Source organism: Pogona vitticeps, chromosome 10, assembly GCF_051106095.1.
Source record: "Pogona vitticeps strain Pit_001003342236 chromosome 10, PviZW2.1, whole genome shotgun sequence".
In the NCBI taxonomy this organism is placed as follows: Eukaryota; Metazoa; Chordata; class Lepidosauria; order Squamata; family Agamidae; genus Pogona; species Pogona vitticeps.
Window position 1 is genome coordinate 21,339,380 of NC_135792.1, and position 14,052 is coordinate 21,353,431.

A 14,052-nucleotide genomic window follows, 5' to 3' on the forward strand; every position below is an offset into this window, starting at 1 on the left:
TATTTAGACAAGTAACTATTTCTCAACACAATTTAACTTCTTATTATCAAGGTACAATGTGGGAAGGATGACCATATACCATGTCCTGAACTGGCTGGGCAAAGTCTATTTAAAGATGGGACAGATTTCTGGAGGAAAAGTCCATCACAGGTGACAAGCCATGATGGGGATGTCTCATCTCCAGGCTTAAAAGGAAGGTATCTCCAAATGCCAGATGCAGGGGAGGGGGATCAGGAGAAAGGTCTTTCGTTGTCTCATGGGCTCCCAGAGGCATCTGGTGGGGCCACTGAGAGATCCAGGATGCTGGACTGACATGGGCCCTTGGCCTAAACCAGCAGGTGGTACCTGGAGGGTGGGGTTAAATGATACCTGCTAGTCTGAAAGTCCCAGTCCTTCAACTGTGTAAGCGATGTCTTGCAACTGGAGCAGCATGATGATACATACGGACAATTTTTCCAATTTGTACAGCATTAGGCCTCAAACTTATATGCGGATTTCACAGGTGGTAGAATTTAGGTTTGACATTTGAGACAATATGAAAGAAGTTTGTTTCACAGTGGATCTCTGTGGTTAATGATCTGACTTCCAAAGTTCATTTCAGCTGCAACTTTAGAAAACCAAAAACGACATTTTTCCCCACATTCCACAGCCGTCAACAATAATCTCCCCTCTGCTGTTTTCTAATTGTCTTTTATGGCAGCCAGCTGGTGCGAGAGTCCTCTGAGGAAGCCCTTGCTTCATGATTTCCTTGTTGAAAAAATTATGAGAACAAATATTGGTGAATCTCTGCCCAAACAGGCGCCAGCTGGACTGACGTCATGGTGTTCCAGCTGGACAGTCTGGGAATTCATAAGAATTCAAATATGTACCAGGATTGTTCAATTGCCACTTCAGGACTCGTCATGTGGGAAGAGGTGTTTCTTGGGGGCGATTTGTCCCAAGTCAACGAGGACTTTAAATTTATGGTGCAGTTCTTGTGGACTTGACATGTTGTGAAATGAACTTTAGCACTATGTAGGCATTGGCCTAAAGTGTTGGAATGTGGAGACGTGGCTTGTCCATGTCTCTTGAGTAGCTTCAGGAACGTTTGGTGTCCTCTGCACATCTATATACTCAACCCACCAAGTGCTATGTAATTTCTAGGTGAAGAGAGACACGGAAGGCTGGCTGGCTTACATGTTCGCCTCCATCTCCATGTGACTTAATGGCACATAATTATTATTATTAAAGATGTCCAGTGTGGTATAGTGGATAGAGTGACATTCTAGGAGCCTAGAAAACAGGATTTGAATCCCCACTGGACCATGGAAATTCATTGGGAGGTGCGTGGAAAAGATGTTGTTGTTTAGTCGTTTAGTCGTGTCCGACTCTTCGTTACCCCATGGATCAGAGCACTCCAGGCCCTCCTGTCTTCCACTGCCTCCCGGAGCTGGGTCAAATTCAACCATCTCATCCTCTGACGTGCCCTTCTCCTCCTGCCTTCACGCTTTCCCAACATCAGGGTCTTTTCCAGGGAGTCTTCTCATGTCCTTCCAGTGAGCACTCAGGCTTGATTTCCTTTAGAATTGATAGGTTTGTTCTCCTTGCAATCCAGGGGATTCTCAAGAGCCTCCTCCAGCACCACAATTCAAAAGCATCAATTCTTCAGCACTCAGCCTTCTTTATGGTCCAGCTCTCACTTCCGTTATCTTCCATCTTCCATGGAAAAGATAAAACCACACAAATATCTCACTTACCTTGAAATCCCTATTATGAGGATCACTATGAGTCAGTTCTGACTTGATGATATAGAACACACACAGGTTGCCACACCTGTTATCATTCAGAATTTAAACCATGCCTTTCTTTGGGGCGAACTGGACCATACATGAAACACGTTGTGCTATTTCATATCAGTTTCCCTCCCACAGCAAATAGAACCTTTTAGGGTGAATTTTGTGAGGATTGTAGGGGATGAATCCCACTTCCCATTCATCATGGACCCAGAGTGATGTGCACCAGTCAAGCAAGGATCTTCTTTGACCCACTGATTCCAATCTTATGTCCTGCCCTTTCTTGTGCAGAAGACCCACTCCTTACTAGGTTCCTGGCTGGAGCCAACAAGTGAATGTTGGTGGAGCTTTGTCCCATCTTCTTCGCCATCGCAGAGAAGTTGAGGTTGAGGTTGTGCTGTGGAGTAGAGAAAAGAACGAAAAAGGTAGTGAGTAACAACCTTACAGATCAACCTCCAGATGATGGATAATAGATTGAGAAAGGTTTTCTGCTCGGAAACACAGTTCGTGCTGGAACAGACTGCTGACAGGAAGGATAATTTGAGTGGTTAGAAATGGACTGCTGTAGGAAGGGAAGATTGAGCAGAGTTGACCTTGGATACTGAAAACTGTTTCCTCAGCTCGGGGCTATTCTGTTAATCTTTGTCTTTTGAACCTGCCTTCGGTTGATGGATCTGGCCAGTCTAATGGCAGAGTCACAGCCTCAGAGCTGAATTCTGCTCACCCTTTTCCAGTGCGCATGTCTGCAGAATCACGTGCATGACCAACCAAAGCCTAAGGAGCCATGCATGGTGCAGCCAGCTGTTTCCACACATTTCAATTTTGTGATATTAATTTGAACATCTGATCATTGAATAGTATACCAGAGAACACAAAACGTCGGCACATTACTTTGTGTGTGTGGGGGGGGGGTCTCAACTGCCAGAATCCTGCAGACAGATGTAGGGAGGTACATTAGGGAGGGGCTGAGACTGGCCCAAGATAGTTTGCTGGCATCCCCTTCAACTGTCCTAAAGCTGAGTGGAATGGCAGATGAAAGTAGTAATACTACCTAGCAATTATCAAAATCACTTTTGACAGGTGCACCACCCCTGCGGGGCAGGACAAAGGGTCAAGAATCAACCCAGGGCCCTCCTCCTGGGTGGGCGGCGCTTTAGGGTGACATACGGGGTTGATGAGGCCACCGTGGGCCTATAGGAGGGGTTCATAGACACCGGAGTCCCCTGTGACCAAAGCGCGGTCTCAGGAATGGCCCCTGAAGTGAGGTGTCACCACCATGGCCCTGTAGGCCAATGGGAAGAGGTTGGAGGGGTTTGGCTGGAAAAGGGGTGGCTATAGGGCATCTTGACCCTTTGTCCCGCCTCACAGGGGTGGCACACCTGTCAAAAGGGATTTTGATGAATGCTAGGTAGTATTACTACCGATGAATCCTGTCTTTTTGTGTCATGGCCTTTGGGGCAGGGCCATTCACCAAGCTTGAAGGCAACGGGTTAGAATAGGATCTACAAAGAAGGATGATGAGTGCTCACCTCCAAAAGCTTGCTGCCATCTCCCACCTGAAGTGTTTGCCTCATCCACCTTATATTAAAGCCAACCTTGGTGGTGATTCATGCAGTGAAATTTATAAGCCAAGCCCTATGTCTGGACTGTATGCGAAATGCATATGGAAAGCCAAGGTTACACGCTTGGATTTTTGGAGGTGGGGTCAAGAAAGAAGTTTGTTAGTCTTCCATGTTCCCTCTCCTCCAGTTCTTTTCTGTTCCTCCATCTTTGTATTCCCTTCCAGCTCTCTTATTTTCATTCTTTTTTCTATCACTTTCCGGTTGTAAACTTGCAGCAAGAGACTTCTTAAATATTTCATGCCATGCCTTGTGATTTCAGGCATTCATGACTTATTTATTTTATCTGTAGACCAGCATGATTCTCCTCCGGGCACAGGAAACCCTAAGCATGCCTATCTCACTAAAGTAACACGGTGGCACTAATATGATAGCAGCTGCTGAAAATCATTGCATTGAAAGCATTCCTTTAAGGAGCCACCCATGCTAAAATAAAAACTCCTGCTGCTTGCCTCCTTAGAAACGTTAGTTCATCTTTACTGCAGGTCTCACTCTGTTCTTGGTTCTGAAATTAACTCGGTTTCATTAGCATCACGGAGGAATGTGGTTCTCTTAGGCCAGTGGTTCTTAACCTTGGGTTACCCAGGTGTTTTTGGACTGCAACTTCCAGAAGCCTTCACCACCAGCTATGCTGGCTGGGGTTTCTGGGAGTTGAATCCCCTGGACTGCAAGGAGAACAAACCTCTCCTTTCTGAAGGAAATCAACCCTGAGTGCTCACTGGAAGGACAGATCCTGCAGCTGAGGCTCCAATACTTTGGCCATCTCATGAGAAGAGAAGACTCCTTGGAAAAAACCTTGATGTTAGGAAAGTGTGACGGCAAGAGGAGAAGGGGACGACCAAGGATGAGATGGCTGGACAGTGTCTGTGAAGCAACCAACATGAATTTGACACAACTCTGGGAGGCAGTGGAAGACAGGAGGGCCTGGCGTGCTCTGGTCCATGGGGTCACGAAGAGTCGGACATGACTAAACAACTAAACGATGAACCCAAGGTTAAGAACCACTGTCTTAGACTATCACCCCCAGCAAAAAACTGAGGGGAAAAATAAAACCTTCCTTTCTCTCAGAATGCGATTTCTCTGTCCAAACGCCACTGACACCCTGTAAATCTCACTGAACATTTCGTAGGGTTTTTCTAAGGTTCTGGGGTTATTTTTCCGGAAAGTGATGTCATATTGCACACGGTTGTTACTACTCCTGTATAGAATGTCATATGCCCCCAATAGGATTCTCCAGAAGGGTCATGGAGCCCCATATTAGTCCCCACAGTCAATGACAGGTGGAGAAAAGCAAGTAAAGGGAAAATAAAGCCAATGTCTTGTTTTCACTAGACGCTAAGGAATCTCAATGGTTTAGGAAGACCTCAGCAAGGAGTTCCATAATGGCAAGCCTTAGAAAACAGCAAAGGACAAGGAATTATGGGAGAAATTGTCACATTCCTAGGGAAAAGCATCCCATGCAGTCAGTGTTTACCCACTGAGAAAAGTGGAACTGCTGTTCCTTCTCCATGAGAAGGCATATGCTGGGCAGACACATCTAAATGGCCATACAAGTCTTGTAAAAGAGTGGCGTAGGGATCATATTCACCTCTAAACTGTTAGGTAATCTTAGAACTGCAGAGCTAGATGCGACCCTATGTGTCATCGAGTCCAGCCCCTGCCTCGGAGGCACATTCCTGGACAACAACAAGATGCTTCATGGGGCTAATGGGTCCTGCAGTGCAGCAATTAGAAGAAGGTTCAAGGGGCATCCAGTGGATCTAGAAAGAGATTGGTCCGTCAGGTGGAAAGGAATTGGCTTCTTTCCCATTGACACTGGTGGCGGCCACCCAGCATCAAGTGTGGATGGTTTGGCCGCAGAGGTTTGAGACTGCTCCCATCCCCACATCCAGTGAATACATAGGAAAAAGTGGGCAAGCCATTCCCCATGATGTCTGAGATGAGCTGCATGGGGGTGATTGCCTGAAGGTGGTGGATCAGTCATCTGTGCTGCCTTGCGTTGCCCAAGTAACTCTGACGCTAAAAGCTTGTGTTGGTAAGCCCGCATGAGCTGTAACCATGGAGACCTTATCCCTGTAATTTGCAACAACGTGCTTTAGGCACTTGTTCCTTAGCAGCACGGAGGTATGGCAGACAGGGAGAAGGATTAGGGAGCAGTGGGGAGATATTACCTTCCTCAGCATTCTGACCAGAGCTGATCCCGGCGCCGCCTTAAACGTATCAACCAGAGGTGCCCAAATGGTGTTACTGGAAGAGGCTACCCACTGTTTTTCAGGATTAGTGGAACATGTCAGTAGAGTTGGTGCCTAACCATAAGAGGCAGGCAAAATGTTCCTGATATCTGGCCGGTGTTTATATGTCAACCTGCATTCACACATGTGCTTATGTGAAAAGCCAGTGCGAAATATTGCTAGTTTTAAATAAACTGGAGCTTACAAGTTGCATTGTCAGGTCAATGACTGTTAGTGCCAATTCCCTTATTATTATTTCTCGGTGCAATCAGCCTCCAAATCACAAACCAATACTTTCCATTACAGCAGAAACAGCTTGCAACAATATATTGGTTTCAGGAAAATCTATTCCTCACGTGGCTACTGAGAGGATTGCATCTAAGCTCACTGGGAAGCCTGATCGGTGATGGCAGACAATGTCACAGCCTATGCTACTCAGAAAGTCCCGGGGCTTCAATCCTGCAATCTCTGGTTGCGCTACGCCGTTGCTTGCACTGACACTAGTCAGCCTTCACACTTCCCCGTCTGGGTCTCCTTAGAGCACCAAAATTAGGGTAGGTGCCTTTCACCTATGGATGTGGGATATTGTGCTCCTGGATCCATGATTCAGGAGGTCCGGAAATGGCTTGGTATTGCTGCACAATATTGTGCCCACATTGCCAGCAGGAAAAAAAGGATGCCAAGCTTCTTATAGCAAAAGCCAGCCTGAATGTTGGCAACAGTAATGACAGCAGTCAAGATGGTCTACAGGATACCCTCTTCTGCTCACGACCACTCAGACTGGTCGAAGAACAGCCATTTATTTATCTATTTAAAATATGTTTAACGCCACCTTTCTCCTTAAAGAAGGACCCAAGGTGGCTTGCATAATTAAAAGCACAATGTTAAAAGCCATAAAGAGTAAGTCATTCAAATATTAAAGAAGAATCAATAACATTATATTAAAAATATTTTGTTGCTTTGTGAGAAGCAGTTAACTGATGAAAAAAGGAGTCAGCTTCTGGGATTTTTCCTTGCTTGGTGTCTCACTGTGTAAGGTAGCAAGCAGTAGAGATACCTGCCATAACCTATGCAGACTGCTGTGATGTCATGGGGTGGACTGGTGTGATGTTATAGAGGCAAAGCAAGCAAGTGGCACCAGTACTAGGGCTCATGAAAAAAGAAGTCACGTGAGTGGCAGTGCTGATGCTCCACTTTCTGTCTTAGCTTGTTGGAGCCAACGTCAATAGGACAGTAAATGAAGGGACACGACTAAAGAGAGTGCCAGTGGGAACATAAACTTGGGCCCACCATGCTATGTGAAGGAGTGCATGCAGACATCACATTAGCTCCCTGAGCCAAGCACCCTGGTACTAGCTAAAATGGTGGGATTGTGTGCCCAGGCTTTAGAGATGTCTCATGCCCTAAAATCTGGCTTTCTCCTCTTCCAGTGCAATTCATCCTGAGATCTGACTCCCAGCTTGGAGACCTGGGGAACCATATCAGTCCCCTGAGACTTCAGCTGGCACCCTGAAACCTAGAACCCTAACATGGTATTGGTCGTATGGAAAGAGTAGACCATTGGTCTAGATGGGCGGGGTATAAATCTAATAAAAGAAATAAAGGAAAGAGCAAGTAGAGTTGCTTGCATCTTAGATTGAATCCATTTATCCATAATTATTATTACAGTCTTATGCTTTTATACTTGGAATGACACCTTATGTCAATGAATGTCATTTACATCTAAGTAAATGATGAATCGAACTCTAAAGTTAAAGTGCAGTGCTATACATGTTTACTCATACACTTCACTAAATGGGAAATGGGAAGTACCCCTCCTATTGACGTGTGGTTAGGATTGGTGCCATAATGGCCATCTTCTTGTTTGTTGTGGATCTCAACTGGGTTGTCCTTGAACCACCGATTCACTCTTTGCACCATTTTTCCCCCACCAGTTGCTAACATTTTGATATTCTAGCACACCGCCGCTGAGCTACAATCTACAGTTGTTGTCTCATCTTGCATGCGAGACACAGGCACGTTTAAAAGTGAACTGTCCGAGTGTTATTCTTTGCCTCATAATGAAGACCTAAATTGAGCGTTTGGTACCTTGCAGGTGAAGGAAGCAATGCAAAGAATCCATGACAGAGGCAATATAGGGAAATTAATTCTGGATGTGGAGAAGACGCCCACTCCGTTGGTGAGTAGAAAGAACTGGAAAACCTCTTAAAATCCAACATGGTTTGAATCTACCTACTTAAGGGAGTTTCTCTCTAGCTGTAATCAGAAAATGAGAGTTTGATGTCTAGAGAAGCCCTTCTCAACATTTCCACACACACCCCCAACATAGCCATAAACACACTACGAAAGAAATATAGCTGGATCTGGATTGTATAAATCACATAACAAAGCTTATAAGGTGGTGTGTGAAGAATTGTTTCCAGTCTGTGGTGCCCTTCCAAGGTGCCAGGGGCCTCCAGGGGCTACCCAATGGCCCCCATGGAGAAGGGCTACTCTAGACCAATGACTTAGAATGGTTGTGGCCAGGAGCAGATTCTTGACCCAAACCCTAAAGATGCACACCCAGTTTTGGTCCTAGTTTCAAATCCCTCTACAAGCAATCAGTTAATTATAGCTAGGTGGGGATGGAGAGAGAAAAAAGAAGAGAGGGAGAGACCCAGCGACCACCATACATCTCTTGATAGATTATCTCAGCGGAATATAACCCTTGATAGTTTTTTTCTCCATGTGCCCTGGAGGGGAAATATGATCTTTGAAAAAAAAAAACCTGGGGAAATGGTTCTTTGCTCCTTTCTAGATTATGATTTAGTTTGCTTAGCGAGATTGCCTTCATTTGTTTTGCAGAAGAAGTACACAAACCTTTTCATTGTTGTTCCGACCTGCTTTTGATTCATTCTGTTGCCAGTTCCCTATATGCATGTTTGTGCACGGGTGTGTGATAGAGAGGGAGAATTTCAGCATTTTAGCTAGAGCACAAGTGAGCACCTTATGTCTGTCAACATGCCATTGGTCTAAAACCTCCACCATCTCTCACTATGAAACTATGCTGGCTCATACGGGAGTTGCAGTACAGCAACCTTGGGAAGGCTGTAAGCTGCCTACCTCTGGCATAATAGAGTTGTTGCTTTTTTACTGTCCATTGTAAACCTCAAAGAATGTTTGGGACAAATAGTGTGCAATAATCTATTCAATAAATTACATATTTTTAAAACAATTTGGAAATAGTTTTAAGTTAATGAAAAGAGAATAAGCATATGGGAAAAAATGTTTCTCTCCCATACAATGGAATTCTGATTTTCCAGATCAACACAGACTCCTTGGGACTCTCTGCATATATTCCTGAGTGTACACCAAGATTTTTCTCAGTGTTTCATGGGTATCTTTCAAAGGCGACTGAGTTTACTCTTCCGTTTTCTAACAGATGCCCTGTTCAGGTTTTGTTTCCTTAGTTACTATAGAAAAGCTATACGTTTGGCCATTGTGAGAAAGAGTTTGCTACATTTGATGGACCTTTGACTAGTCACACAGGGTTATATTTGGGTCTGGTGGGTGGATGGGTGGGTGGGTGGATGGGTGGGAGGGAGGGAAGGAAGGAAGGAAGAAAGGAAGAAAGGAAGAAAGGAAGAAAGGAAGAAAGATCTGTAAGACAAATGTATGGATTTTTGTTGTAGGCAACAGCCTAGCATCACAGCAGGAAATATGTTTGGGGGCAAAATGTATTCAGAGCTTCCCGCTGCCTTTCCATGCAATGGTTATCCAGATAAGGGCTTTATTCTGTTTGCCCCGAGCCTAGTCTTGAGATAAGACACTTAATTAGTCCCATGGCACCACTGTAGATGAGTTCAGCATGTCTGTATACTTGTTTTAGCAAAATGTAACATTCCATCCTCTAGTTAAACCAGATCAGACTGTAGACCATTTAGGGCATGGCTGGAAGGTGATCTTTAGGATTTTAGACAGAATTGGTTGTTTGTCCCGTCTGGATATGCTGAGGTTTGCATCTGGGACCTTATGCCACTAATCGCCAACCCCCAGCCCCCTTTTTACAGTGTTCTGTTTCAAACACAGATGGCCAATGACAGTACAGAAACCAGTGAAGCTGGAGAAGAGGAAGAAGACCACGAGGGGGATAATGAGAACAAAGAACGTATGCCATTCATCCAGCAATAGCTGTGGGTGACGGGAATGAAACCCGGAAGAAAGGAAAGAGCAGAAGAAGGGAAAACAACTGGGAAAATCCATTTTGTGCACCAGTGAACAAATGCTCTAGTACAGTGTGTGTTGTTTTTTTTGTCTGCAGTCAGCTGAGCTCTAAGCTGTTGATCATTAATGTTTCGAACTCAAGTGCCATTCCCACCCAGTACCGTATTACGACATTCCGCCATGTGTCAACCAACCACTTTTCCTGTAATCGTCTGGTCAAGCTCTTTTCTAAAGCCTTATTAACATCCACATTAATTTGAGACGTAACTCTCCTCACAGGCTTTTCAAAAGCAAGTGTTCTAGTTTAGCTAGTTTAAAAGGGCGAATTGGCCTTTAAAAAGTAGCTACTTTGTTGGCTAGTGCAGAGAAATGATGATTAAGTGAGGTAGTCAAAAGTGTAACACCCATTATATTCCAGCAGGTGAGTTACTCGCTCCCCTATACTCACTCCCCACAAACACTGGCATAAGGGAAGAAACATGCACAGATCTTTTGTTGCTGCACATTAGGTAGTGTGTGAACTGGGCACCTTGTGCATAGATCGAGGCATGAATATGTTTACCTCCTATAAGCATTCTTGCCTTTAAAATAGCGGCAAGGGAGACTTGGTAAGAATTAGGCTTCCATACATATAAATCTGTCCATTGGCCTCATGCTGTGCCATGTGTCAAAAAGGAGAAGATTTTTGCTCTCCAGATGTTCTGATCTATAATTCCCCTAATCATTTACCCTTGGCTATCTTATCTAGGGCTTTGGGGAGCTGAATTTCAAAAGATATTCCTATCCCCATCTTATGTACATGGAGGGGGGTAAACGTATACCACCCATTCCCTCTGCTACAAAAATTACTTCCTTTCAGTAGGTTCAAGTATAAGACAACCCAATATCAAGGGCATCTCCATGTACACAAAGACACACATGTCATCTTTTCTTCCCTAAAGGGTGAATTTAATGGAAATGATCTTCAAAAATGGATATATATATGGAATTGCCTACAAAACAGGCATAAATTGGTCTGTTCCAGTTTAGACAAGAACTCTGTGTGTTTACGTGTGATGTTAAGTATGCAGGAAACTTGGTCTTTCACAGATCTATCCCACCCTCATATGATACTTCATCTAATAATCAACCAAGTCCCTCTTAATTTTCCAAGAAGAAAAGAAAACGCATCATTTCTACTATGTTTGCTGTACAAGGAAACAGGCTTTAAAAAGACACGGAGCTGCATAGACGGATACAACTGTGTGTACAGTAGTGGTCCAAACTCACTAATTAGTGGAAATTTAATTCCAACATGGTGCCAACAAATGTTTACAGTTGTCTAGTTTTAATTGCCTTATGAAGGACAACCTTCCTCCCCCTCCCCCAATCAGTTCACAATCAGAAAGCTCGTTGGCCACAAATGTTTTCTCTTGGTCCATGAAAAGCAGTTCATTTCCTTGTGATTTAAAGTTATCCAGTGGTGATCACCAGAGGAAGCCATTTGAAGAATGCTTCTTTGGTGATCCTGAATCCAAGCACGAAAACAGCAACAAACTAATTGATGTATGCCCTGAGCATTTCTTCTCTCAATACAAAGCCCTTCACCGCACACTAATCTAAATAAAAAAGTGTGTCAGACCTCAAGGGGAAAGGCCTTAGGCCACAATGTCTTGCCTTTCTATTCTTGTGCGGTTCAACCCTGACTCTATAATTCTACAATCACATGCCTTACCAATTAAAAAGAATATTTTACCTGCCCAACTGAACCATTAAATTAAAATTATTTTTTTCCCCTCCAAAACATTGTAAAGTTGGGGGAAGGCAATCAATGGCTACTATTCCTGACAAGGTCAAACGTAGAGGACTTCAGATTAGATATGGGTCCAAACTGCTAATTTGGGTGATTTGGCCCGGTTTGTTTACCACCGCAACAGGCGTTCGAGGGTTCTGTGGCCCACCCACTCTGGTGGGCGTCCACTCAGAGGCAGTGCCCAGAGGAGGTAGGAGAGGGAAACCACGGCTCTGCCTCCCTGTGGGTGCCTGCTGAGGAGGCAGGGCGGAAAGTGTCGAACACCTCTAGCAGCAGTCAACAAACCTGGCTGAAGCACCAAACCATCTCTACTTCAGATTAGCACGGCATCTCATTATTAGCATTTCCATTCTGGTGTTTTTTCTAATTTTCCTATATCTGTATCCTTGGTATAACTGTGTTCTTGTAGTGATACAATTTGAAACTGGATGACAGATTGTTATATGGAGAGCCTACTAGAGTTTAGTTCAATTCTAAATCAGCAAAGCTATATGTATATATAAACAAAGTTTCAATGTGAAAAATGCCAAAAAGGGGGGGGATGGGGAGCAGTCAGCCATTCGTCGTTAAATATTCCAAGGAGATACTAATTTCTGTGAACAAATCAGTGCAGTTTCATCATCTCCTTTCGTCCCATTCCTCCAGTAAAGTATAGACGTGCCATATTAGGCTGCACTTTATAGTCTGTTATCTGGCCAGAATTATTCTAATAGGAATCTCACAGCCACTGGGATTGCAGCCAATTTTTTTAGGAGAAATAGCCATTCAGTTTTAATGAGGTCTGCATAGAAAGAGAGGGAAGAAAAAAAAACCCAATATGTAATGGGCATTGCAATCATAAATGTGGCGGGATTGAGACCATAATGAAAGATCTGACATTTCTCAAAGCCCACCAGTAGATTTGCATTATAGTTTCCCTTCCTCTGAAGCCAAGGAGAGGGGAATAGCTTTGCCACCTCCAGTCTGGCCCAGGTTTGGAGTCCAAGGAAGGGAAACAATGGGTCTTTTAAGCAGTAAATCCCAAGCTACTTTGGAACCACTTTGCAGATAAATTTGAAGGGTTCTGCAGAGCTATGCATGGGTTCACTGGAAGTCTTGGCAGCAGATATGTCACCCCATTAATAGACCTACTCCCCCTCACAACAAAACAGTATTCCCTGCCTCTCCAGTTCCATGAGTGACCCACCTTCACTGATGTTACTACTACCCCATTCCCTTGTCTTCTTGCTCTTAGCCAATCCACTCAGGTGCTCAGAGTAAGGTAACCAGGAGTTGCTGCCTCCTCTATCTGAAGCTTGTAGGAGCCACCTTTCAAGATGAGTGGACCTCCTTCAGCTGCTTGTACTGCTGTGCCTTTGCAGAGTTTGGTCCTATTGACCCAAAGTTCCCAAACAAATTGTTATCTGGAAAACACATGTGGATCTCTATGTTTTGGGGTATATCCCTGTATGTTTTGGGATGTATTCAGATCCAAAAGCCTAGGTACTCTTACCCAAATTAGTGTACAGTTTATTAGTCTACAGAGGACTAGGGCTCTTTAAAGAAATATAATTGCTTTGGCACTGAAGTTACCTGAATTAGAACAAGGAAGAACAGAGACAAATTCGGTGACTTTCTGCTCTTTTTAAAATCATCTAGGAGATCTCGCCCACACTTTTTTATATTAAAAAAAGAAAAAACTCAGTTGTTACAATACTCATGGATTCTGGTAGCAGACATCTAGCCCTTCTGCTATCTTTCTTCATTGGCGTTCTTCCCTGATGTATCCTTTTTCCAGCCTGCTACTCTCTCGTGTGCAGAAAGTAGGTGTGCACACTATTATGTCAGCCTGCTTTCAAATGCTTGCATTTGCAAGGAATGGCTGAAAACCGAGAAGTTCATTTGTGTGTGGGGGGGGGGTTGTCCCCTTTTTATTTTTGTTTTATAGGAACATTCCAAAATTTTCAAATCATCAGGAGATGACCTGATTTATTAAAAAAATTCCAGATGATGCACAGACATATTCCATGTACCTAGGCAGAAAGTGTTTTGAAGCGTTAGCTTTTGAAAGTCTGGCTTTGAATCCCTGGGGATCAAGTGATGTTTGGGAGATGGTTTTAGGGTAGCTGGCTCTTCTTCCTCTTTTTCTATGATGCTCAACATCCTTAAAAACTTAGCAAGTAGGTACGCCATGGGAATAGCTGGACCTCTTGACCTTGACCTTTGTACATTGGTGAGAATTTGGTTTGTTTGCTTTATATAAAAATGTACCTACCTTCCCCCTTTCTTCATAAAAGGGATGGGAAGAACTTAAGAGTTTAAAAGAAAACTGTATGTGGAAGAAAGCAAAAAATGTTAGATTTAAATCACCCCGAAAAGTAGCCATGCAGTGAAACAATCGCACGACTTTTCTCCATGGTAGACAATCAGATAAACTCCCATTTCGACCCAGTGTA

The 14,052-nt window shown here is 43.9% G+C and overlaps 1 protein-coding gene across 1 annotated transcript in view; it reads left to right on the forward strand.

The window, feature by feature from the left end:
- The window catches only part of VAT1L (vesicle amine transport 1 like), a 79,942-nt gene extending 65,890 nt beyond the window's left edge, over positions 1–14,052 (forward strand). Inside the window, exons 8-9 of the mRNA XM_072980439.2 lie at positions 7,718–7,801; positions 9,691–14,052. Coding sequence (XP_072836540.1) covers positions 7,718–7,801; positions 9,691–9,792 — 186 coding nt within the window. The 3' untranslated portion in view covers positions 9,793–14,052. The remainder of the gene's footprint in view (positions 1–7,717; positions 7,802–9,690) is intronic.